Source organism: Aphelocoma coerulescens, chromosome 2, assembly GCF_041296385.1.
Source record: "Aphelocoma coerulescens isolate FSJ_1873_10779 chromosome 2, UR_Acoe_1.0, whole genome shotgun sequence".
Taxonomy (NCBI): domain Eukaryota; kingdom Metazoa; phylum Chordata; class Aves; order Passeriformes; family Corvidae; genus Aphelocoma; species Aphelocoma coerulescens.
The window spans coordinates 127761786-127789047 of NC_091015.1; the positions used below are offsets into that span (position 1 = coordinate 127761786).

The following is a 27262-nucleotide window of genomic DNA, read 5'->3' on the forward strand; positions in this document are numbered from 1 at the left end:
TGGTTACATAAACAAGCTTAACCAACCATTGCAAAAGAGGTCGTCATATCCACTAATAAATATTCAAACCCCATGAGTGCAAATTTAGCCCTAGTCCAGGAAGAGCACATACAAACTAGAGAGTTAACTAAATTGTGTTTTAGTTAACAACTGAGTTTAATGTTATGAGGAACTTATATATCTTTTTTGCTTGCAAAGCTAGTGAGCACAGCAGAGAGAAACAAATTTCATTCTCACATCTGAGCAAATGTGGAGAGGCAAAATACACACAGGAGGAGCGTGTATATTTCAGACCACAAAAAACTCAATACATTATTCACATAGTTAGAAAAAACCAAGACAATTACCCAAATGTTTAACTGGTAAAAGTTTAATGTCAACTTACTTATAAAAATGAAAAAATATTTTAGAATTCACCATACAATTGAGCAACCTGGCCCTACTGACTACCAGCTATAGGAAGGCATTTAAGGAAATGATGGTTGTGTCAAAACAAAGGCTAACTTGAGGCATGTATGCTGCTTTGAAATAAAAAGAAAAGAAAAACCAAAAAACCCTCCCATTTGCAGGAAGCTAGATGCTTAGCCTAGTTTTTAAAGCTAATTACAAAATCCTCTTTCATACTGGTCCAGATGTCTTGACAATTTCTTCTTTTAACAGAACTGTCAAAAGAAAAGAATTTTTTATGAGATCTTCATACAGCTTAGTTCTAAATCTTTGCAAGAAGATACAGAAATATAACACCACACTTAGGATATGGAAATTACTAGTTAAAGCATTTGCTTATATTGTAACCATTCCTTCAGGCATCTGTATATAGAGACTTCTGTAACTGCCACTTTACAGGAAGTTTTAAGGACAAACAGACTTTTCCAGGTACTACAAACAATTCCATCAAACAATTTCTAAGCTTTATACATTATCTAGATATCTTGGAGCACATGTTTGAACAATATTCAGCAATAAGCTATGTAAACCAAGATGCATAAAATATTTTTTTTATGTGGCACTCTTAATGTATACTGTGGCATGGCCCTGCAGAGCTGCAGCATTTTTAACACACAAAAATAATAGAATGAGGTTATCATGCTTCCTGCTGCATGCAATCACATCTTAAACTGTAAATTTTACAAGCCTTCGTTTCAGTGTTTCTCCGTTTTACTGAACTACCAGTGTTTCTCAGAAGCTTTATACATTCCTATTTCCCGAACTTAAAAAAAAGATTCAATCAAGTTATCACTGCCCTACACTTATCCTGGCACTGGAATACAGCAGCAGTCATCTCTCTTTTTTATTGCTTCTTCTTTTCAGAATAGCAAAAACCAGAAAAAACAGTAGCAGAAGGGCTAAAAAAGGCCTGCTACACTCACCAAAGAAGAGATTAAAACCAGTTAAAAGAACTTTGGGTGAAGAAAGAGAAAACACTGTGACTAACTTCATATGGCAAAGCAGTATTGTAACTAAAGGTCGCAAGGACTAAGTCCTACTTCTCTCCCCCTTTGTCACCAACCCTATTTGAGAGACCCCACACCTTCAGTCAAAAATACATTTCTAATTTAAAGCAATTCTGCAATCTCAACATGTAATATCATTAATGGGTTAAGAAATAACTAAAAGTCAACAGAAAGTGATTTGTCACATTTACTGCAAACCAAAATTAACCACAGAGCCTGGCTGCCTGCTATCAAAAGTGTGGAGCAGTCTAACACAGTCTTACCTTCCATCTGTTTCCACATTCATTACAGACAACAAACGTTGTCATGGGTTCATCAGCACTGCGGGTTTGAACCTTTGGCAAAGGCAAGAGCCAGAGCGGAAAAGGAAAATTAGTATCTTCAACTTTTGTTAGTGTGTGTTCAATGTAACTGTTTCAACCAAAGTTTAACATTAAGGAAACAAAGTCGCATAAAACTACAAGTTAACTTTATGTATCAACTGAACCTGGGCTTTTTGCCTTGCTCTAAAGCCATTATAAACTTAGGTTTTGAGAGATTTAGTAGCACTAAAATACCACTTTCTGCATGGAGCTGTGCACATATTCCTAGGAACAGATTCTGCTCTAAAACTACAATGTTCGGTACAGCTTCACATACCTTTACTGATTCAAAGGCTTAAAAGTCTCATGACTGAAAAACAGCTTGCTATTTAAAGCATCTGATAAACAATATAAAATATAAATGCAGCTGATCCTATGATGAAAATTACCTTCCCTGAAGCACTGTCAAGCAAATTAAAGCCCCCTTTCTGCAGTTGTAGGAATGACTATAGATCGGGGTCTAGAGTTAGTCAAACGGTACATTCAATATATTTAAAAATGTGCATGTGTATATACATATATATTATTTTCTGCTATTTAGTCCCTCTGTAGAACAAAGTTTACACACATTAAAACCAGTATCTCTCCTCCACATAATACCCTTATGAATAAGATGTATTAAGAAGAATTAGCAAAAATTCAGCATTGCAAAGAAACTGAAGTTTCAGTCTATACTGATACTCAGCTTGGATCTACATAAAGTTTTTGGCAAATAAATACAACAAACTTGCTTTACATAAGCACAACTAAGTAGATCCAGCTATCTTCACATTTTGAAGTTTGTCAGCATTTTGTTAAAAGTTCATTTTGCAATTTCAATTTTTTTTCTCTGACAAGCTTTATATAGGACTTAAGCTTCGGAAAAGGAAAACGAAGAGTCTGAATAACCACGCACCTGGGTGTATGTACAGTTCTTCTTTTTGCACTTGCCACATGTAAACAGATCAGTTTGGGTACCTCCTGTTTTAGCCATCTGGTGCTCTCTGATAGCTTCTTTGGTCAGATTTTTGCGCATTTCTTTCAGCTCATCACTTGCCATTTCCTACAAAGGACAAAGAGCAGACAGAGCTACTAGAGAGTTTTAGCTTTAAAACAAGTTAACACTGTGCGAGCCAATACAATTTTTTATTTAGAATCCATGAACAACAACTCTGTTGAAGGGCAATGTATTTCTACACATTTTTAATTTTACAAGACTTAAGCTGGGATATTTCACAGCACAGAAGCTACAAAATGTTTAAAATGTTCTCTTTTTTAACACAGGGAAAAACAAGTTACAACGTCAAACATCTAGAAACATTTCTATGCAAATGCACTTCTGAAGTTCAGAAATGTAAGAGAGACAAGGTAGAGGACTTAGAAGTCCTCCAGGGAGGCAAAAAAGATCCTCTCCCTAGGTTAGATCCTAGGATAATTGTTTCATTGACCCACATAGAATTTATTATAGGAAAAGATTTGCATTATTTTGACAACTTCCATATTTGTACCGATAAATACAGTACAGCAGTAATTTACCATGTGTAACCAGAAATCATACACACTTCGTTTCTATAAAGAGTTCAGAATCACCCATTTTCTTTTTCATTTAACATAGTTTTAATGCACAAGATCTCCACAATGTCTAGCAATCAAGTGTGCACAGAAAAACCAATTTGTTACATTTTTTTTCAGTACAGTTTTATTCAACACCCCATGTAGATGTGGAATGCCAATCTTGTATCAACGCTGTTTCACTTCAGAAGTAATCTTAACACTAAGGGGGTTTTAGTCATTAACATTTTAATCCAAAACTTTAATCAAACAAAGAATGGGCACTGGACAGGACAAAATATATGCTTGTGCATATGTATATAAATATGTAGAACGAAGAAAATCAATACATACTGAAGGTACAATTTACTTTTTTTTTTACACATTCTTTCACCAGCCCCTATTTAAAAAAACAACCAACAAAAAAAACCCACCACAGCTTTCTTTTGGAATAAAGTTAGTCATGATTTTCATTAGTTGACCATAGCTTTAATTTCTTTCAGTCTCCAAGACATTCCTTTAATACCTCATCTGAGGGGAAAGAATCCAACACACAGAAGCAGAACTACAAAACTGAAACGATGTTTAACTACGCTTTAATTTTTCTCTCCCATAATATCTAATTTTTCATTTGACTTTACAAAAAAGGCACAGTCTTTTCGAAGTACAGGCAGCTTACATAAATTACTTTTATGGCTAATAAATACAGGCCAGGATGTAAGTCCAATAAGGAAAGAGTTCAAGACCTGTGCTTTACTTACCTCTGCTGTCATTTTGGCAAACTTGTCAGGAGGAATGTTTCCACATAATACATTTTTCCTTAGGTTAGGGTTCTTTGCATCCTTGAGATTTGCTATCCTACTTCGTACCCTATTTTTGTATTTCATATCAGTGTTTTTTAATTCTTGAAAAATAGGTGCTTTGAACTTAAGGAACAAAACATGGATAAGTAAAATAGAGTAACACATTGACAAGTAAAACAGAGCACTAGAAAAGATTCATTTTGGGGGGCAACTTCTAAACCAATGTACTTCTCCACTGTCCATCAAGTCCTCCCCCCACCCCAACCAACAGCTCCTGTTCAACACAGCAGAATTCACAACCTTCTGAATCCTAATCATAGCTTAGTACATGGTCAGTGAAATATGAATTTTTGGGTAGCAGGATCTCAACTGAAATTAATTCATTTCTGAGAATTAATTCATTTCTGAACCAAATATTCAAACAATGACAGCTCACTAACACAACTTTTTTGTTAAAAAAAAGAAGCCCAGACCTCTGTTCCAGAACTATTCAAACACTGCTACCAGAACTACCCTTTTGAAAACTGTGAATTCACTTAGAAATAAACTTGTAGAAAATTAAATAAAGACATTAGAAAATGATTAAGAAGCCTGTTAACTGTTAACAAGAAAGGATTTTTAAATAGCATAGAAGAGCCCAGAATTTTATGTAAGAATGCTTCAGTAAGATATAATATTGCTGCTGCAAGGAAAACATATTGAGCCAAAAAGAACCCACACGCACTCACCTACACGCATTCCTACATATTTTAAGGCAAATCATTTAGGTTGGGCTGTTATTTTAAACACTAAATTTATACTGATACTGATGTATTGAACACAGTTTACCATTTTTGTTTTACATGAAATATAAAAACACTCGATAGTTAATTCATTTGAAAATTATCTGCGTTTTTTAAAAACACTCCTGGGTAGAGCACACAGATATACGACAAAGGATATCTTCTTCAATCTGGGAACCCAGCTCTTCTTCATCAGCACCAATAGCAATGTAATCATCTGAGGAAAACAAATAATAAAATACTAGCACCTGGCACTCTGTGTTCTATATCTCTGAGATCCCTATAGTTTCAGAACTCTGAAACTCAGAAAATTATAAAACACCTGCAGTGAGTTTTCTTTTTGTATAGGTAATTCCAATTTACTGCATACTTATCCTTTCAAAATTTATTACTTGGAAGAACAAAAATAAGTGAAAGGAAGCAGAACAGAAGTTCAAAAGAGTTAAAAACCTTTAAAAACCAAAAAAGTTCTGACACCTAGTTGTAAACACAAGTAGAAACAAAAAACCATTACTACAGAAAGCTTTAAATATTCCAATAGGTTTGGCATCTCTCCCATCTCCACAGCCTGCGCATAGAACAGACTATTATGAAAAGGAAACATTTTATATTGTGCTTAATCAATTGTTTTAGTCCACACAATACAAGAATAAGCAAATAAATATTCTGCATGCAGGGAAGAGAAAGATTTAATTAGAAACATAGTAATTAAATAACAAACTGTCTTACTAGATTTTTTAAAATGCAAAACAGAGATGTGTCACGAAACACATAAATTAGAAGAAATAGACCACAGCAGTCTTGAAGACAATGCAACACTTGAACTAAAATGTCTCAAGATAACTGTTTACTGTTTCTGACCAAAATGCTACCTCACAAAGACATCTGCCTTTCCAAGATAGCTTAAGAACAAATTACATACAGTGCTTGCCTCCTCATTTCAACATGGGTGTATACTTCAGTGAGTAATCCAAACATCATTCCTCCTTCAATCTCATACCAAGGCCATAAAACAAGAAAATAACCTTATTTTTTTAACTCACGGATCATCAGTTTACATGTGCTGTAGAAAGCAACATAGTAAAAAAAGTTCCTGGAAAACTAGCTAAAATTAAGACTACATAGAATTATGAATACTAAGATGCTGTGTGTGACTGTCTGGTCCCAAAAGAAGTCTGTGAACTACATATCCAGATGATCACAAATCCACGGTCTTCAGTCAGCTTTGCTTATTGTCTATACCTGAATTTATATGAATTAAAAGAAAGAATAAAAGAGTGAAGAGAGTAAACACGGATGGTTCAGAAGTCTACTGACACTGGGCCAAGTTACACTAAGCTAAGAACAGAGAAACAGGAGCTGGGTCACAATTTTGATAGAAGAGAAGGACACACCAGAAAAAAATCAGGCAATTCTGCAAAGTGCAGCTTTCAGTTTGCTCCTTATCTAGCATATCATTCAATTTGTCAGTTTAAAGACACCCAAGTGTGCATGAGAGATAAAAAGAAAAAAACCGAGGTCAAGGAATTTACAGATACCCAAAAGGCACAAAGTTAAGAGCAATGCAAGACTCTCTTATTGCAAGTATCTTGATGAAACATCAAGAATAAATCACAACAGTAAGGCAGCTTCAAAATCCAAAGGTCTCCAGGACCTCTGGTGTAAGAAAGGCAGTCTTGTATATAGTCACACCCCCTCAGTCAAAAAGACTGAGACAAAAAAAAATAGCAGCCTCTACAAAAATATTTAAATGAAGCTTTAAAGAGACAATAGCCTTCCTGAAAAGAAGATCCCCGGTTGGCAAGGTATCAGATGAACTGAGCCACAAAATGTCCTGAATCCTCAGCAATGAAGACGCATTTTGAAACATTCCCATGCTGTCAAGGCTACTCATTACTGGCACCTTGGGTTAACTGGTTTATTGGTCTACACAGGCAAATGGACACAAACAGGGTTTATTCTACTCTACAGGGCAGGAGAAAAATGTAGAGTGGAAAAGACAGAAAGAAGAAGGAAATATTTAAACTTGAAAATATAGTCTACAAAGCTCACCTCCTGTTCTGAGAGCTGCAGAGAGCATTTCTCTACATTTCACTCGTACAGAGTCTGAAGTGCTTGGAGCCCGGGGAAAGGAAGGGATGAAAGAATTTGAAGGAGCACTACCCTCCTCCTTCCTGCTGCTGGAATTGCTAGTTGAACTGCTAAAAAAAGGCAAAATGAAAACCAATATTAATGTTTTTTCCCCCTTCTTCAAAGAACTTTGTTCTGGGCAAAATACAGGTCTTTTGCTATATCCATTTGATGGTATTCCAAAATAAGAACACAGGCCACCTTTTTAAAGCTATTTATAGCTCTAGAGTCAATACAATTTTAAAGTGTCTTTAGACTATTCACCAGGGTACTCCACACAATAGAGACACAGCAGGTATTTCATTCCATTATGTGGCACATAAGCTTTAACTCTCAGTTCTTTACATTGACATGAAATCTTTTTTTTCCTCCCACGGAACTTTACTTTAAAAAACAGTGACGATACATCACACCAACATTCACTCTGCAGCGAATGCCTTGCATTCAATCTGCTTACTGTACTGAAGGGGTGCCATGGGCACAAAAAACCCCCCACCATTTACCTAGTTTTGCAAACTGTAAACCAAGTTTTCAGCTTCCATCTGGACATACAGTTAGAGGTTAAATTTCAATTTTAAAATGGCTGTTGAAAAGAGATCCCTAAACTCAGAAATGTATAGAAGAAGTGGGCTTGCAAATACTCTTTTGTAAATGTTCTTCAGCTCCTGCAGTGACATTAACGTAGACTTCTTTTTCTGGTAACGTATTTTGTGTTTACAAAAAAGAGTGCAGAATGTTTATTAAACATAAAAGCTAACACATTAAAGAAGCATATGCAATTACCACAGAGACTGAAAGTTGCTTTACAGTTCTCAAAGCTGGGTGCTAGTACTGAGAGAGGACAGAGTATTTGACAGACCCAACAGATGGAATAAACAATAAACTTGTCTGGCCATATCTTGACCTATGTCTTTCTTTTTTTTCTATGTCAACAATAGCATGGTTTACTTCCCTAATAACACACTCTTTCTTGTATAACTCTGTCTTTCAGAAAAGAACATGGCAGCTGTCTCTATATGACAAATTTGGACCAAATAGTTTAAAGTTAGTTTATACTGACTGAGATTATTTGCACAGCCATTAAGAATTAAGCACCTTTCTTCTCTGGCTTCAGGGCTGTTTTGTGAGGAAGATGCAGGCTCCTTTTTCTTTTCTTCAGAATCTTTATCAGTTGAAGGTCCATCTGGAAATACAAAACATGAGAAACTCTCTTCTACCCAGAAATAGTAACTGATTTAAAGCAGTGGTAAAATACCATGATTTCTCCTGAACCAGTTGGAAATGCTATCAGCTCCCACTCTCTGCTTTGACCTTCTCTTGCAGTACAACATTCCACTTCCCAACACCCTCCCAACGCAGGAAATGGAAAACATGACAACATTTCAGATCCTTCGAGTCAAGTCCAGCATCTGCTTAAACTGGCAGTGAAGACATGACAGAAACACAGACTTTTATGATTTATTTTTTCGAACACTCCTGCATTAGGTAGACAGTAACTCCTTAGGTATTGCATCAAGTCTCTGGAGTTTGTCTTCCATGCTTTATATATGTAAGTTCCTACTACATACATGCCATTCTTTTTAATTATATTGTGAAAATACCATGGTAGGCAAAACAGAAAGTCATTTTTGTATTTTGAAGGAGTTTTCCAGACACACAGACAGTATTTTCTGTGATAGCTCTTAAATTATTTGCCTCAGTGTCTAAATATATTTGAATCTGCCATTCAACATACAGGTTATGTTTCACTATGATTTTATAAAGAATAAAGACAAAAGTCTTTACGGAAAAGAGCAATCACAACATTTAACTCTAGCATAGCAAGAATGGATACACCCTTCTATTGTAAAGAGGATTTCAGAGTGGCTAAACTGAGTGCCTGCTTTGATTTGCTCTCTAGAAAGGCTGGCTTTCTACTGCCTACAGAGAAAGCCTTGTGAGACTGGCATCACTGATTGACAGATTTTGTGAATTCCTATTTCCAAGCCCTTATAAAGCTGCTATTAAACTTCTAAATTTGTAGACACTGTATTATCAGAATAAGCATATATTACAAACTTTAAAATTAATCAAAAACAGAACAAGAAAAGAAGGGGAATCCGTTAAGGCTCAGTCTTGCCAACAAAGATGTCCTGAACTAAGCATGTAAATCCCTGTTGAAATATCCAAAAGTATCCTTAATTCCAGAGGAAGCCCATCTCTGTGCTTCTCAGAGGAACTTGACAGACAAATTCAGGTTTCTTCAAACTCGAGCTTTTAAATTTTATTTTTATAGAGTAGAAAATAACTGTACTGGCTTTCTCTTTATAGGAACAATAAACTGAACATGATTTTGATACTTTCCTTAACCTGTGAGTTAAGGAATTTATCCAGTCAAATATCACTTTATTAAAAAATCATAGCAGAGACACCAGTACTGGATCAGACTAGGCACCCATCTACTATCCTGTCTCCAGCTGTACCTATAAAGAGATGCACACAAAATAGTATAGGAACCAGAAAAGCACAAAAAGATAATTCTCCAGATTACTCCCCCAGCCTTCAAGGGCTCACTCATTGTTGCAATGTTGTATTCAATCCTTGAAAAATTTCTTCATTTAAGGTAAGAAAGATAATTAAACACAGATGATGCATTTAGGCTGATTGTCTTCAATAAGCTGAAGATGTTATTCAAAAATATTCCTAACAAAGATAGCAATTTAACAACTTTTGGTTATAAAAAGTAATTTCACGAAGAAAGCAACAAGCCTATAAACTGAATGGATCACACAAGTTCTTTGCTATGACAACTGAAGTGCACTAAGAGAAAGAAAACAACTCCCATTTTTAACATGCATACTCACTCTCTCTATGGCAACAACTGATTACATGATATAATCTTTAAAGATGTTCTAAATATGCAAGCAATCTCTTTTACCTTCTCAGTGTTTTAAGTACATGATCATCTTTGTCAGAAGCTTTAAGACAAACCACTAGATCAAACAGGTATCTTGGGGTACAGCTCAAGTCCTCCAAAGCAGGAGCTCTGCTTCAGCCCATTTACCTACACATTTTTCTGGCACACGTTTTCAAATTCAGGTCTGACCTATGTATCTCCTGCTTATTTTGCACCATACACACTACAGTGGTTATAGCTGGCACCCAGTTTTCTTTTATCAAACACTTCCATTTAGCCCAGCACCATTTCTCCACGGGCAAGCACCTGCCAATACCCCAGTGGATTCTTTCCCTTATGGAGGACAGGGTATACACACGGCACAGAGGTAAAAGCACAGCTCCTCCTATAGCTGCAGACCAGAACATGCAAGGAAGTCTCAAACCAAGGTCAGACTTGAGCAGCTGAGACTGGACATCTTCAGCAAGTATGTCTTCAAAACTATAGTTTCTTTAATCACTTAAGAGCTTATAGATATTTTTGCTTAATCTAGTTTCAGAAAGCTGAAAATAAAGTTAACAGTATCCTGAGTGTTTAAGTTGCTTTTATGGATCATAAATTGGAAAGCACTAGAAGAGGTGCTTTCCATCTTTAGACTTAAACATTAATAAAGATAACTTGTTATATTGAAATACGGTATTGACAAAAGAACAGAGTGCAATTAACAGCCTGCTAGACAGCATTTCACCTATCCTCTGGGGAAAGAAAAATTATCCTTGACAAATTAAAAGTCCCTACTAATTACCTTAATTTACATTCAATGGCCAGACTCTAATAGAAAGGAAGAATGACACCTAATGGGAACTATGAACAACCACAGAAATTCAAACAAAGTAAGGTGGAAAAAAATGGCCCTTCTGTGAAATGTCTTTAAAAATTCCAATGTGATTCACCTCAGGAAGTCTACAGAACATTATAAATATTTATATAATATAAATTACAAGTTGTGCAGTTCCTTTTTCAACTCCATACAGCTATTCAAACTTACCAATTTTTTCTTCAGAAACAAATGGAAATTGTCATCAGTTTTAGGATTGAAAACTGTAACTTCACAGTTTTAGCTACTGCATCTTCAGGAGGCCATAAAAAAAATCTCAAAGCTTTGGTTTTTTAATAAGAGAAGCTAATTCATATTAATACTTCTTCTTTAAAATACAAAGAATATGCTAGTAACAAGAATAGACTATTAGCCATTGGAGTAAGACATTCAAAGTTTAACCACTGCACTGCAGTTTCTACCTGGAACTTGCAATTAATTTGAAAGATACTTGAAGCTTCTCCAGTGAAAACTCTCCAGGGTCAAACATGACATAACAGTATCTAACTGGATCTAACTTTGTTATCTAACCAAAAATTCTAATGTATACAGCCAGATAACATAACTAATCTGAATGTTAGAAGCCATTAACAGCTTTCTCCTAGATTTTTCTAACTAGGTTACAAGACAACACTAGACATTGCTTGTAGCAACAACTTGCTAGTAACAAGAAAAAAATTAGAAGATATAAAGATGTAATGTTATTAATTTATAAATCTAATTTTAAATTAAAAATTTTAAAGTAAATTTTTTTTCAGAAACGGTAATGAAAGGTGACTAGTTATTACCTGGAATCATATGAAAATTTAATTTAGCAGGATATCGTGTGTTACCTACTCATGAATCACCACCAGAACCTGGAAAGTTTTCTGAGTATTCAGCTTAAAAAAGTTAAAAGAAAGAGATAAGACAACAGGTATCAAATGACATAGTTATTAATTTAACAACAACCTTAATAATTATTTAGGCTCCATTTTCCTGACTTTGACCAAATAATCTTGAGATGCACAAGCAATTACACTTGTCAGCAATTCCTCTACAAGATGTAGTAAGGCATGAAGGTAAAATCAGTAAAGTTTCTTTCCAGTAGCAGCACTGGGAGGAGGAATATCTAAAAATCCCTAAATAAACAACAGAATTATGAACTGTTTACTATTTTTAAAGATTTTTTTATCATCAGTGACAAAAGACCATGACACATGGACTTATTCACTATATATGTTTTTCTCTTACATGGTATAATTTATCATGTGTTATCTCCCCACTGATTAGCTTAACAAATTATAGACCTACTAACAGTACATGAACAGTTCCAAATATACACTTGACAGGAGGTGATTTCCACAGCTCATATTTGATATGAAAATGAAACTACTGAAATTGGTTTTGCACTTGATTCTGCTTGATGTCTTACCAAGACATGTACTTTTCTTATCAATAGTAAATAATATTTTTGAACGCTATTAGACTCTAATTTAAGAACTTGTTTTGCCAGGAACACTTTTTTTTTGAGCAAAGCCAGTAGGTTTTGAGATATCCTTGAACAACTTCACCTTGTGACAGCATTAATGTACCTGTAAGATAGTCCTAGACTGTACCTGCTTGCTCCAGGAGAATAAAACCCAGATTTGAAATAATAAAGGATTTTGTGAGCAAAGAAATCTGAGTAAAATACTTCTGTGATGCCTGACTGGTGTTATTAACGCTTAAACATTCTTTTAAAATAAAATTACTCAGGCATGCCCTTCTTTGAAATAGGAATTTCAAAATGTTTGTGGCCTCACTTTTAGTTTTCAATACTAGCAACAGATTATCACTTAATGTTAAGAATATTGTGTTGTGATTCTGCATTTTTAGTTCAGTATATAAAGTTAGTGGAGGAAAGTTTACTTAGAGGTCTGGACATTCTTTTTCACTGTATACTCTTCAGTTCAGCAAGTAATTATTTGTTATGAGGGTTATATTCCTTAAGGAATTTTTGTTACTTTTCTAATATAAGAAACGCTCCTGACAACCTAAATGAGTATGCATAGATTCATTATCTGCACAGCATACTCTGTATATTCAGCTACTTGGCAAAACAATTATTTGTAAATTCCATGTAATAACTGAACAGCATTTTACTCTGAGAGCTGAATTTAGCTTGTTATGCAAATTGTGACCATCTCTGCTGTGTGCTTTAACTTTCAGAAAGTGTCTGAAGGGGCCTTGCACTGTGGCTCACCCAGTGAGTCACTTCAGACAACGGTCACAAGACCCTCTGCTGCACAGCTTCCGATCCCTCCAAAAAAACATTGGTAACCTGGCAAGACTCAAGTCAAGCCACAAAGATCTGGTGCTTCACAACTCAGTTTGATTTGTTCTCATGTTTCCCATGCATTCCTAAAAACTAAACTCTGATAGCATTGAACTGAAACATTACATGCAGCCTGAACAGTCAACAGTTCTTGCCTAAATCAAAATGTCATTTATAAAAATAACTCACAAAGACTTCAGAGCTCTGAGTACAATGCTTGGTACGATTAACAGCTGTCCGCTTCTGCTGCCATCTTTGCTCCATACCACTTTACATGCACTATAAACAGCATAATCGAAACTGATTTCTCAAGCAGCTCAACATACGGTATCTCGTATTCTTCCGAGAAAGTCAAAACTAATGACAAAACAGAATAAGAGTACTTTGTAAGATTCCCACCCATACTTATACCCTATCTTTCACAGCTATGAAACTTTACATTCTAATGAATTTCTGAGCAGTGATAAAAGAGGCAAAACATTTGCCGTACTATGCTTTATTATCAAATCTACATTGCAACCAATGAAAATGTAACTACCTAAGTTTTGAATGTAAGCAGTACTGTATTTTCAGGAATAATTTGATTTTATGTAGTAAGTGCATTACTACAACTATACTAGAGCTGGCACAATAATGTACACACAATAATATCTGTCCTGTAACAAAAATTAGCACATGAATGAAGGTCACATACCCACTGCCTCAAGAAGCATTCAGTTCTGATAAATGCCAAATATTTCTTATTTGCTTTCCAGCTACTCACATGTTTGACTTCACCTCATGCAAGAAGCCTTAGGTAGAGTCTCCCAGCTGTGTTAAAACAATCTGAAACTAGCAAGCTACAAAAGGGGAAGGTCCACCTTGCCCCAGCTGTTTGTTACTGCTACAATCCCTGTGCAGGAAACAGTAACCAAAAACAGGCTGGACCAAAAAATGATAGTTGAAATTTAAGCCAGAAGAAATGAACAAAACAATTACTTTCCAACTGGCCAGTTCCCAGCTTTGGTCTTCTAGATAGCCACTCCAGCACTAGTTGTAACACAGGAGGGAGCAAAGAGCTGGAGGGAAGTCAGGACTGCTCCTTTCAGCAGCAGCCTACACCCAGATTGACCTGCCATGCCCATCAGGAACCACATTCTTACCCAGACTTCTACAGCATGAAAACCCTCCAGGAAGGAGAGACACTCCCCATGTTTTACAATGCTGGAACACTTAAACACCAGTAAGCTTTAAGCAACAACATACTAAGACAATTTTGACTGACTTAAGGTACTCAAGTGCTAAAAAAATGAGGTAATTATTTTTAGTATCTCAACAAACAAATGGCAAATCCTTTGGTCAAAGCACAGTGATAATCAGGCAGATCTCCCACTCCCCAAAGAGAGCAGCATCTGAGCACACTCCCAAATGCTGAGAATTCTGTTGGAAATGAGAGTATCTTCTCTACTATGCCGTCTAAGCTAAGTTGCAGTATTAAAAATTTGAACTTCCAAGAAACAAAAAATTAACTCTCACCGAATATTGAGAGGGTTTTGTTTTTAAAACTTAGACTAATAACTTCTAATAACTTGAGAGCTAAATCACTCAATCCGGCAGCTACTTTTGGAAGTCTTTAGAGTAACTGATGCTAATATGCAAGTCAATTTCTCCACTTACATATCTTATCACATTTATGACCTGATATAATAAAGTTGGACTTCTGCATTTAAGTTAAAAAATAAAAAGTATATTATTTTTACTATTTACCACTTAATTCTGATCAGATCCTACATTAATATCCTTTATATGCATTTACTTTTATTGTAAAGGTCATTATGAATTTAAAGGTATTTTATCAGCATGTTTAGTGTTATCTAATTTTAGCTAAACTTACTAAATTTACTAAAAGTAATATTACTAGTAGGTAGGTTAAAAGTCTTTAAGGTTAACTTTAAAAAGTTTGTTGTAGGGGCTGTTGCTTCTTACCAGAACATCAAAGTTTAAAGTTCTTAAAATGCACAAACTGTCCATTGCTACAAACAGAGTATTTTCTGTATCATTTACAAGACAGTAATAAAGTATCTGATCAAATACTTCACAATTGATAAAAATGAGGCTGAATTTAAATGGTAGAGGACTCTAATACTCTCCTGGTATTTAGCATATTTTTCCAGACAGAATGGTAAATATTTAAATCATGATATAAACTGTTTTCTGTGTTAAAATTTTAAGCTTCAGAACCTTAGTTTACCTAAACTTACATACAAAGAAACAAAATAGAGTGCACCACAGTATATGAACAAATGTATCTGGACACAGTTGCATTTTCAGATATATTAAGTATTACCAAATACCCCTGAATAAAACCCTAACAGAAAGGTTTTGTTAAGTGTATTAATTGCTTTAAGGGAAATTAAACAAAAAGTATTAAGCCACTAATTAGTAAGCTGTTTAAAATTATGAAGGTTTTAGAAAGTGCAGCTCTGTTTCTCACTACCTGTAAGTGCTAACAGATTTTAACATAATTTTTATTGTTTTTTTCTCTTCACAAATCACTTCATAACCAAACTTCAAAGCCTCCACCCTCTCACATGAGATTTTGCAGAGTACTCTTCAGAGTACTTGTAATATTTGACAAAGAAAATAGTCAAGAAGAGGTTTGCTAGTGCTTAGTGCTACAGTACAGTCACTCCAGCTCAACTGCATGCAGTGAGACTTCAGAAATGAATCACACCAGAGCAGCTGATTTCCTACTGCCTGCCAGCCCCAATAAAATACTCTCATAGTAATGGCCAAGTGACAGCCAAAGAGTAAAACCAATTACATCAGTGTAGAAAGTTTCAACATTCACACAAGAGCACAAATATGTCCAAAGCAAGGCAGTGTCAAGGATGTGCATCAAGGCTACACAGAATTAAAACATGCAAGAGCAGGGACGTTTCTGTTGCCATACCTAACAGCTTCTTCCAAGACTTGATAAGAGATTTTGCTAAAGATGTAACCTCTTCATCTGTGCTTTGCTTGCGTATTGCATTCACTGACATTCCAATTCTGGTAGACTGCAAAAGAAATAGAAATATACATTATCACAAGTGACACAAAGACAGTTTAACAAATGAACACATATTAAATTTGTACTTTGACATAAGTTTTTACAGCGTCTTTTTTTCTTTTCTGGTGGGTTTGTTTTCTTTTTTCTTGAGATTATCAGAACAAAATGCTGCAAGCCTTTATAAAAATTACTTTAACAACATGGACATTATAGAAAGAAATACAACAGTATTACCATTTGTCTTCATCACAAAGGTTTGGGAATGGGTGGGCAGTGATGGTGAGCACAAGGGGTAAGGACTGTATTTATACTTCGGCACTATAAGATCCTCACTATCTTCACTGACATGATACTCTTAGAACTCCCATTTAGTGGCTGTGGAAAAAGCTTTAATACCAGCTGGGAGCAGGCACGTTTTAGGTACCTAAAAACTCTGGTGATACTGAGATTCTTTAGAATCCTTAGCACAGAGAGTTCTGACTTGAGATAGAAGCAGAACTCTCTGTGTTTAAGATTTTAAAAAATGAGCTATCCTATCTCTGAAAAGGCCAAGGCGGTGACAAGCTTTAAGCCTTTGCTCCTACTGCCACCTACAGAGTGAATATGGGAGTAAGTTACAATCCACGCCTTTCAAGACTCAGAAGATGAGGATATAAATTTAGCTCAACAGTAACATTTTCGAAGATTTATGGCTAATGTGTTCATGCAACAAAGATAATATTTCCACCCTTTTAGCGTCACAAGAGGAGAAAAGCATTTAACAATATAAATAAGGATTTTATTATCATTTTGCATTTTGACTGATGACTGAATTTTCTTTGTTCTTAGGATGCTTAGTTTTGCTGCATTACCATTTACAGGACTCACTAAATATAAACTATTCTACTTACTTTTGCTACAGATCATCATAAATTTCCTTCTTCTTTAAAGGAAAATTTAAATCTTTGTGGCTTGCTACAAATGGAAATGACTTGTTCCTGTTAATTACTTCTTACAACCCAAACAACACTTTCTGAAGCACCATGGATGTGTTAAATACTGGAAACATACTGAAATAATCTGTTGCTATTTTAGCCAAGGAAACACATCAAATAACCTCAGGCCTGAGCATCAGCTCTAAACACATATTTTGGATTAAAGAAAACAGATGGTTACTCACCTGTTACTAAAGTGTTCCAAGATGGACTCTGTTCACTCAGATTAATGGTACTGGCCAATTCTCCTGATATTTTGAACACTTAAATCTCAAAGTTATGTTCAGACAATTAAGAATAACATGTCCTTGAAAATCCATAAAATACCAGATCTGGATGAAAAAAATGTATCTACCAAAAAACTCAACCCTCCATTAATACCTGGGCATAACAACAGCCTATGCTCATCAGCAACGGGAAAACACATAAACTTATAGACTTACTCAGCTAAGTAAAATCCAAAAACTCAAGGAAAACACAAAACTAGCTGGAAAAATTTATTTTTCTAATCACACAAGAAAGACAGTTTATGGGAACTGTCTGAACTGCCAGCTTTCTTAAAGCAGTACCTAAAAACAACTCATTTGTTTGCTTTTATAGAGCACTGGATCAGGTCTACCTGAAGAGAGGAAGTAGTGATCCACTAATTTCTCTGCCTGCTAACTGACACAGATAATCACAAAAGATCAGTGTTATATTCTCAAAATGACTATGTTTTAATGACAAACCAGCTGACAGTATTTGAAATTTCCTCAGTCTTCCTGCCTGTGGAGCTGTTCTTCTGATTGCCATTTTTAAGTGAAAAATTCCAGTACTTTCATTCTTTCCCTTGTTAAACTCTAGAGCGCTTTTCACCTGCTTTCAGAGTAAAGACAGTCAAAGACAGCATAAGACAGCTTTTCATCCCTGAAGCACTGAAGCTTTGGCCAGCAGCCCTCAGTAGGTGTGAGCAGCAGCGAGCATAAGTAACCTATGACTGACCACAAAGCAGAGCATATGCTGGCAGCAAGTCTTCTCTAAACCAGAACAAATGCAAAAATGTAAGGAACATAGCTGGAGAGGAAGAACAACCACTGAAGCAAGCAGAGGTGCTACCAACTTTAAACTGTGTATGAGGATAGAGAACTGGTGAACACTCAGACCAAAGCAGAGCCAAACCAACCATGGAACAATAACCACCTCTGGGTTCCCAGGTCTCCACAGTTTGCCAGTGAACTGCCATGAAACCATTAACAAGGGCTGCACATCACAGCCTAGTTCTGCACATGTGTGTGTAATTTCCTGTAAAACTTGTTTGTTAAAATAAAGCCTGTCTCACTCACTGTTTGGCTGTGCACTAACCACAATTAGCACCAGGGACACGATGCCTTTAATGCTGTGAAGCTGCTAAACAGATTTGCAAGTCAGACCACGGGATAAATCATGTGTGAGGAAGCCTACTGGCTCCCTGCCTAGCTGAGCACGGATCAACTTACTTACATAAAACTCATTAGATCTAACACAGTGGTATTACTGCCTGTAACCACTTCAGCTTTCTGTGAAAAAAAATGTGGCAAGAAAGGCACAAGACACCAGCACGAGTCCAGACTATGATATTCACCTTCCTATTCCACATACCTGTAAAACTAGTCAGAGGACCTTGTCATTATTTCAGGCTGAAGTAGCAGTGATGTTACAAGAAAAATCATCGCTTCTCTTATTACACAGGAATAACAGAGTTAGCAAAGCTTTTCTCAGTGTAGCAAGCTTTCAAAACTTCTTAAAAAAGGGTATGGAAGTATGCTGTTCACTTGTGTCCTGCATTTCATCAATTCAAACACATTTGTCAGAATTCTTGATCTAGGTAAAGGAAGATAGTGCTTCCACTTCCTCATGACCATTACCCTTCTTGACACTGGCACACTAATGATCCACCGCCAGACCAATGTGTATGATTACTTCACATTTCAACACTTTACTCAGAGTCCTCCATTGCTTAAGCAAATTTGGGATGCCAACAAAGAAAGTTTGTCAGACTTTATATATTTATCAAACTCTCAAGAAAAAAAAAAAGTAAAATTGAGTCCAAATATGTTGCTAAATGCAATCTTATGCAGTGGAACTGTTTTGAATACAGCAATGGATATTTATTAAAAACTTCCTAATTAAGGTACAGTCAATGCCCTATGAAAGAGTATCCCAAAGTACTTGAATTTCCAGAGCACTTGCAGATAGATTCTTAATTCCAAAGGTAAAAGAACATTATTACACTTAGTGCAAAATGTAATTTGCATTAAGACCTGCACAAAGAAACTCCACAGAATCAGGTTAACGGAGGGGTTTTCTGGGTTTTGTTCTTGTTTTGTTGGGGTATTTTTTCTGTGGGGTTTTGAGTTTGTTTTCTTTTAAAAGAAGAAGGTCATACATAGAGGACAAAGTCAGGGTTGTATCAGCATTCACGCATGAAAGTGACACCTTAAAATTTCTATTTTCTCTCAGAAATAGAATTAGTAATAACTTATTAAGTACATTCTGCAAATATATAGGATGCATGAATCAAGAATGTCATTGCTTCTGACACTTTTAAGATTTGAACTTTATAGGTAGTTCTTTATCTGTGACCATTAATGCCCCTTAGAAAAGTTACTTTTCAGTCTTCTCCAATTTAAGTGGCTACCACAGCAAATCAGGTCTCAGATTTAACTCTGCCATTTGAAAATTTTCATGGATAGGGAGTATCTGGTTACTTTGGAACAAGAGTGGCTCACTGATCAATTACATGACAAGCTCTGAAACTTGACATGTAAGGCAAATTGACCAAGTTTAATTTTTGAAAGAATTTATAAATAATATAGGAAATATTGTTAGAGATGTAAATCTAAGCAACATTAGTGTGAGTATCCATGCAACGGGGAAAGACTGTACCACTCCATCACTCCAGCCCAGGAGAGTAAAAGAGGAGTATAATTATCTTAAGAAATACACTACTCAGTGTGGGGGGAGGGGACATGCAAAGTGTGTGTCAAATACAACTTGCCTAAAAGGTATCAACTATGTTTCTCCTCACTTACAATGCAAAACCAGAACTAACTTCATTAAAAAAATGGTATCAGCTGTAGTCAGGTGCATTCTCCTTCAGGAGGAAGGAAACACACATTTGTGTTAGAGTAAAAATGTAAGATTCTATGTACAGTAAATTTGTAAGCAGCTCTTCTCCTCTGTCCATGACAAAATTCACTACTCTCAACTTAATCAGAAAGATAAGCTTTAAGAGTTTGCAACTGGAAGAAAATACTTAAGCGCCCTAAATCAGGCACTCACTTAAAGTGAGACTAGACTGCCATATAACAAAACCAATGCTTCCAAGGACTTTCAACCTAGAAATCTACTTTAATAGTGCAACCTTCTTTCACATCTGCTGGCTCCACCTTCATCATTATGGAGTTAACATTTGCAACATAACAACAGTAAGAAAATCATACCTGTAACAACTCAAGGGTCATGGGAATATTCTTAAGCTCCTTCAACAAATCAAGAGCTCCAGCCTAAAAGAAAGAAAGAAAATAAAAAAGTCAACTTAATAGCAATCAGGAACTTCAAATATAATATCAACAACATAATCTTATCTGCTTTCAGTGTCACACACTGGGTTCAAACCATCAGTTCTCAATTTACCCACAGAACTAGAACAAGGAATGTTCCACTTCACAATCTCTAAGCATTTACAGGCCTTAACTTGGAAATCAAAGTATTCACTCAAAGACTAGGGAAGTTTTATCCCATGTAACTCCAATGACAGTCAAAGTGTTCTGTCAAATACTACTTAACCAACACATATCTTCAAGGGTACTTCACTTAACAGCATCAGAAACAATCCAGACAACAGCAACAATTTTCAGTTCAGAACAACCACAACAGTTTTAGGACAAGAACTTGGAGCTGAGAAGCTCTGCAGTCATTGCATCAATAATGCACACATATATATAAAACATACATAGACATCATTCTTAACTGTATTTGTGGTGATGTGGTAAAGCCACACATCATGGGTTTTTCTTTGTCCCCTGCTAAGACTGTTAGGGAAGGTACTAACTAATTCTGTGTTAGCAGCTTTCTAGATAGATGAGTCAAGTTCAGAGACTGTACTATTAGGCATTAACAAAGTCTATACCCAACTACTCTAACAACTCATTCCTTAGCAATGTAGGCCTTACTTAAAAGTTTTCATAAATGCGAGCTGTGTAATTCTCTTTAACCTCTCCAACCTTGATGATTTAACAGCTCTACTTCAGCAAAGCTCTGCACCAGCCACTTCTGACTGTGCACGTGGGCTGTAAGACTACACAAATCCCCAAAAGGCTGAGATGATCTGGCTGTTATCCAAGTGAACCTGGAAGCTATGAACAGAAGGGAGGCAACAACTCCCTGTGCATCCAAGAGGCCATTCTATTCAGGCTCAGTTCATTACCTTCCCACCTTTTTCTTTTCTTTTTTTTTTTTTTTTTAATGCATGAGGTTTGGAAATAAATCCCACAAAATTTCCATCTTGCAGATCTGTGGAATTTGATTCCTTTTTCTTTCCTTACCTCTCAACTCATCCTATTTTATTTTGCATTTTGCTTGCTTTTCAAATTCTCCCTAATTAACTTCTAATATGACACCTCTTGCAAGGAAACTTCAAATATTCTGCGACATGTGCAGTCTTACAATTTAACCACTAAAGATAAAATAACCAACAGGAGCTTGAGAAAGATGAAAGTGGAACTTTGGAGTCACATCTGAAAACCCTCAGCTCTGGACACCTTCAAATGTTTGCTACAACCTTTGTTTTTCAAACAATTCTGACTCAAAGAAGCCTCCAAACCCAAACATTTCACCAAATCCCACCTTGCACAAATTCAATTAATGTATAAAGCTGAAGTTTTACTATTTTGCCATGATAAAAGCCTCATTTAACTTTTATTCATGATATATAAAACTTCTCCAGTCTTAACCACACAATTTTAGCAGGAATGATGCAAGACTGAGAAATGTCACGATGTTTTCAGGTGCTAAATTGAGTTGGCATACTAAACCATATCTTTCTCTCAACAGCCATAAATGTGGTTTCTTCTGTGCAAACACAGATCCAAATAAAGCAAGTTAATTATCTTCACTGCTACAAAACAAAATCAAATTCAAGAAAATTTTCTTAGCCAAAACGAAACTAATGACATGTGCCATTTTAAAAAATATAATCTGATAAGACTTACCTCCACACCAATTAAGTTATTAGCAAACTGTACACAGCATGTAATTTCAAAATAAACACAGCTTACTGTAGTCTGCAAATTCAACACAAAAATAATACTGTAATGCAAAGTAGCACTCCCTTCATCTCATCTTAGAAATACAGTCTAGCCAAAATTCCTTTGCCTGTTATATCCCTTCCCAACTGTACATGTGAAAACAAACATATTATTGCAGGAGTAAATGTTTTCCAATACTAGTAACTTGATACATAGGTTAACGGACCATGCAACAATTAAAAAAAAATACAACAGAAAGAAAAAAATTAAAAAAAACCCCAATCAAAAAACCCCCCACAAACAAAACCCAAAATAAACAAAACAAAGAAACAAACAAACAAACAAAAAAAAAAAAAAAAAAAAAAAAAAAAAAACAACCAAACCTAACCAAAAAACAACAGGTTAACAGAGGTTATCTAGATTTTGTGCTGGTTTCTGTACAAATAACCAAAATTTATAATGCATTAATCCTTTCTAAGCCTTCATACTTCTCTAATCAATTACAGTGTGTACCTAGAATTAGAGCTTTAAAATGAAATTTAAATTGGTTTTAAACTCATACCAACTAAACAGTTTTTCATAACCACTTTTCTTAGCATAAAGTCAAATGCTCTCTGTATCTCAAAATCAGTGTGGAAGTTGCACAGTACAACCTGTAATTACTTTTATTCTTAATGGAAGACTCCTGTGTTCAAACCCCCCCCCCAACCATTAAGACTACTGTTATAAATCTTCTTTTAAAGGCATTTCTATAATTTTATATAACATGAAAGGCAATGCCCCATTCTCCTAGGCTGGTTGGCTTCCAATTTACCTTGTCACTTAAATTAGCAGAAGTCAGCTTCATACAGATTCAGTAGATTACTCCTCTCAGCTTCTTTCTGTTGGTCAGATCACAACACCACAGAATGGTATTCTACAGTCGTATTTTAAAGCTGTGCTTCAGGCAGTAGAAAATGGAGTACATTTTTGAAGACAGCAGAGCTATCCAGCTATAATTCTGTTCTACTTAAAGGACTATAGATTTAATAACACAGATAATTTTATTTTCTTCTCTAAACTTACTCAGGCATTCTTGATTTTTTTAATCCATGGGTGCAGCCTTAGTTTTCATACCTATTCATTACAGCAGCTTAATGAAAGTAAGGTGTGCTTACATACTACAAAAGCTCAAAGGAAGGCACTACAGGTTTTAATCCAATCACAGTTCTGAAGGAGGAGTAATACCTATTTTAGTTTGAAGCAACAGCAGAAATATGTATCTCAGTGCATGAAATACTAAATCATATTATTTCCTCCTTCAAAACAGAACCACATATATCATTTCACTAAAATAGTTACAAAATTTGCACAGCTACAATTAAACCCTTAGTTAAGCAAATCACCAAGAGACTGACTCAGAAAGTGTCTGCATGGCCTGCCCTTTCAACTCATCAAAAGAAACGCCACAGAGTGCTTTGCCACAAGCCAGAGTCACCTTTTGTATGAGAGAGATGAAACATTTCTTGTCATCTGACTCTTGACAGCTTCAGAGTGAGCAAGTATCAAAGCTTTTTTTTTCCTTTATTATTGATGCGTTTCATCAAATCATTCTCATTCAAAGACACAGACCAAGTACCTGTTCTTGATGAGTAAAAATGGAGAAAGGAACACAAGAGGTTGTCAAGAGCATCATTATTCAGTGGGTACTTGTGTAAGAATGCATTTCTCAATTCTTCTTCATCTTTGTGAGACAATAAAGTACCTCTTCATAGAGACTGCCTTAATAATTTTGCTAAAATTAGCATTTTAACTGCAGAGCGACTTAGGTAGGAAATCACTTTGTGCAATTAAAGAAATATCTTGTAAACGACAAAGACTAGTAAGAAAAACACAGAGACATCTCCTGGTTTAAATACCATTGTACCTCCTCTCCTTTGATACAGGTAAGGGTTTTTATCATGCTACACACATGTGCCTTGGACAAACTGTCAGACTTCCACTCTTGGCCACAGTGGCAGCTCGTTGAGAAGACATCAAACCAACAACAGAGCCACTTGTGTGCAGTAAGGAGCTGGAGCGAAGGAGCTCTGTTTCAACACAGTGCAAAAGCCCAACTGCCTCTGGTGGTCCCATGCTCTCACTCCTCGGATAGAGGTGAAAATGAAGGTCCAGCACTGGCTCCAGCCAGGCATAGCCTGGCCCAGCTGCGCCTGCTGTGCTCAGCCATATCAGACCTATGCTGACCCCAAAGAAGTCACTGCTCCCCAGAGCTCTGAAAGTTAATTAGGTTGCACATGCTAGAGTGTGAATACATGTTCCCACATGCTGTTAGGAATTTTATCCAAACTTCTAAGCCTCTCAGACCACAGAGAAATACCCTGTGGTCACCTGCAGCATCCCTGATATTGCTACTCCCCAGGATCAACAGTCGTTCTCATATTACCTGAGAGCTGTCTTTTTTTTTCTGTTGTCAGAAGTTTTACAAATAAAACTGAGCTGGCTGTCCTTGTCATTCTCATGACCATAATATTTAAGCATTTCAATCAGTAAGTTTTCACCCTTTCAACACCTTGTAGGAAAGAGCCTACTTCAGTTTTAGAGAAAGTGAGACACCAAATGCTTTTGTGCTTAAAAGCACAGAGAATAGAAATAAAAACAAAGAAAAAAATACGGAATTAAGGAATGTTGGTCATAAAAAATTCTTTCCTCCAGACGAAGTTCTTGCTGCCACAATGTATCATTCGAGAGTTCAAATATATCAGAGCTAAACCCTGCCATATAATGGAACCTCAAGAACTGAAGCATGGCTTGTGTCTACTTGCGATGAATTTGTTTGTATTCTGAACTAAACAAATTTCATTGGTTTAATAAAATCAGTATTTCTAGAAATACGTAAATATTATTAATAATGCTCTTTATACTGCCCAGTGATAAGCAATAACAAAAATATTTTATCTCTAAAGTGGAATTCCATCGTGCTGAGTTCTGAACTTTCACTGTTAATGTACTATCATAACATATAGAAAAAAACCCCTTAACTTTATGTAGATAATAGTACCTTGCAGGAAGAACAATCACAAATGCAAGCACAAATTTCCAGAGAATACCAATGTGCCCACCTGATGAAGAAGTACTAAACAGAGTTCACAATTTACTTGCATGCTATTTTATGTATAACCATGATCAGTTATCTGGCTGTTGCTCTACATTCTGATTTTACTTACTTTGATGTGTTTGTAGGCATTGTATAAACACCATATGTTATCTGAGCTCTGTATGAAGGGCATACATGACAGGAATCCTACCTAACTGAGACACAACTTATTCTCTAGATTAATAAACACAATTAAAAGTGTTGCAGGTTAAAGAAAAAAAAAAAAAAAAAGAAAGAAAAAAGGCTTATGTTCCCCATCTGTTCGTGAAGTTTACCCACTCAACTCTGGCCCTGCCGCAGCTGGCTTTGGGCTCTTCACTCATATCTTAGTTTTTACATCCCACCTAAAACTCCAGCTTTCAGGCCTAAAAGCGACAGCACCCCATGCACAGGGGACCACCTCCGCAGGCACTCTCCTCGGGGGACAGGCTTTCCCCCACAGCCCCGAGCAAGGCCAGCGCCGCGGTTCCAGCGAGCAGGAAGCGGAGCGCGCAGCCGCTCCCAGCCAGGGCCGGCGTCCGGGCGGGAACCTCCTCTCGGCCGAGTGCTCTAGAGCGAGGGCGGCGGGGCCGCTCCGCCGGGGAGCAGAGCCGGCTGCCGGCCCCCCTGCTCTGGCGGCGGGGCGGGGGGAGGCGCCGCAGCCCCGCGAGGCGGCGAGGGAAGCGCCGAGGCCGCCGGGCAGAGCGGAGAAACGCGGCGGCGGGAAGGGACAGGCCCCGCGCCCGCTGGAAGGAGGGAGCGCAGGGCCGGCCGGGGCCACGCCGGGGCCCGCGGCACCGCCGCCGATCCGCCTCCCGCCCCGTCCCGTCCCGGCGCTCACCGCGTTCTTCTTCTGCACCATCTTGTCCATCTTCTTGGCGATGCGAATGATCTCGTCCTCCGTGGCCATGGCGGCGGCGGCCCGGGCGGCGCCAGGCAGCGCGCGTCGAGCGCCGGCCGCGGGAGCCAGGCAGCGCTGCCGCACGCCGAGAGCGGGGGCGGGGCTGCGGCCGCTCCCGCAGCGCGCTCCCCCCGAAAAAGGCCCAACCCCAGCGAAAGTACGGTCAGGTGTATGACTGCTGACAGCCTTCGCTGGGCACTGCACCAAGTCTGAGCGAGCTCAAGAAGCGTATGGACAACGCTCGTCAGTCCCATGGTGTGATTCTTGGGGTGCTCTGTCCGGGGCCAGGAGCTGGACTCCATGATCCTCGTGGATCCCTTCCAAATCGGGATTTTCTGCGATTCTGTGAACCTCTTACCCTCTCCCTCTTCCAGCAGTGCTGCTAACGCTGCCCCTGTTTGTACCCCGCTAACACAGCGCGAACCACGCCGCCCGGAACCCCCTTCCTACGACCGGGCTTTTCGTCGGCTGGCAGGAGGCTCAGAAGCACAGCACTTGATTTTTATTAGCGTCAAAGGGATGGGGAAAAGCCCCTCTCCCCTCTAACAGAAAAGGTTTATATATATATAAATTTGGGGGGGTTTGGTGGTTTTTTTTGTGTTTTTTTTTTAAGAAGCCTAAGAGTTACTTTCATATTAAATGGAATGAGGGTTTCAAATCGCAACTTCAGAGTCAGTGTGGAAGATACAAGTTCCGAGTCAGTACAATAGAGCAGGAGACAAACTTTGGCATTGGCCAAGCATCACACTGAGAGGTGCTACCGTGCTTCTTAGATCTAGTCTAAATCTTGTGTGTTCCAATGGGACATATCACATTTATAAAGATTGACATTCACACATCATTACTAATGAAATTCTGTTCATCA

General features: G+C 37.2%; 1 protein-coding gene across 4 annotated transcripts; it reads right to left on the reverse strand.

Moving 5' to 3' along the window:
- Positions 1 to 354: 354 nt before the first annotated feature.
- On the reverse strand, positions 355 to 26470 carry TCEA1 (transcription elongation factor A1). 4 transcript variants are annotated; one of them, XM_069004745.1, is made up of 11 exons: positions 23196 to 23361; positions 22346 to 22417; positions 20576 to 20638; positions 16042 to 16147; positions 8157 to 8244; positions 6984 to 7129; positions 5092 to 5148; positions 4108 to 4262; positions 2712 to 2858; positions 1718 to 1789; positions 355 to 662 (listed from the first exon to the last, which is right to left on the reverse strand). In XM_069004745.1, exons 1-11 carry the CDS (start codon positions 23226 to 23228, stop codon positions 654 to 656), a joined length of 948 nt encoding a protein of 315 aa, XP_068860846.1. In that variant the 5' UTR covers positions 23229 to 23361; the 3' UTR covers positions 355 to 653. The 4 variants fall into 4 exon arrangements, with proteins under 4 accessions (XP_068860846.1, XP_068860845.1, XP_068860848.1 ...); XM_069004744.1 differs by having other exon boundaries at positions 6984 to 7132; positions 23196 to 23355; XM_069004747.1 differs by lacking the exons at positions 22346 to 22417; positions 23196 to 23361 and adding an exon at positions 26338 to 26470.
- Positions 26471 to 27262: the final 792 nt, after the last annotated feature.

What these genes read in the sequence shown, in the direction of transcription:
- TCEA1 (XM_069004744.1), bottom strand. Translation starts at nt 23,228, where the DNA reads ATGAAGCTGACTTCTGCTAATTTAAGTGACAAG. An exon ending in TGCAGCTCTCAGAACAGGAG is followed by an intron (nt 5,149 to 6,983) that starts GTGAGCTTTGTA and finishes TGTTTTCCTCAG; the next exon opens with ATGATTACATTGCTATTGGT. An exon ending in AGAACTGTACATACACCCAG is followed by an intron (nt 1,790 to 2,711) that starts GTGCGTGGTTAT and finishes CCTTTGCCAAAG; the next exon opens with GTTCAAACCCGCAGTGCTGA.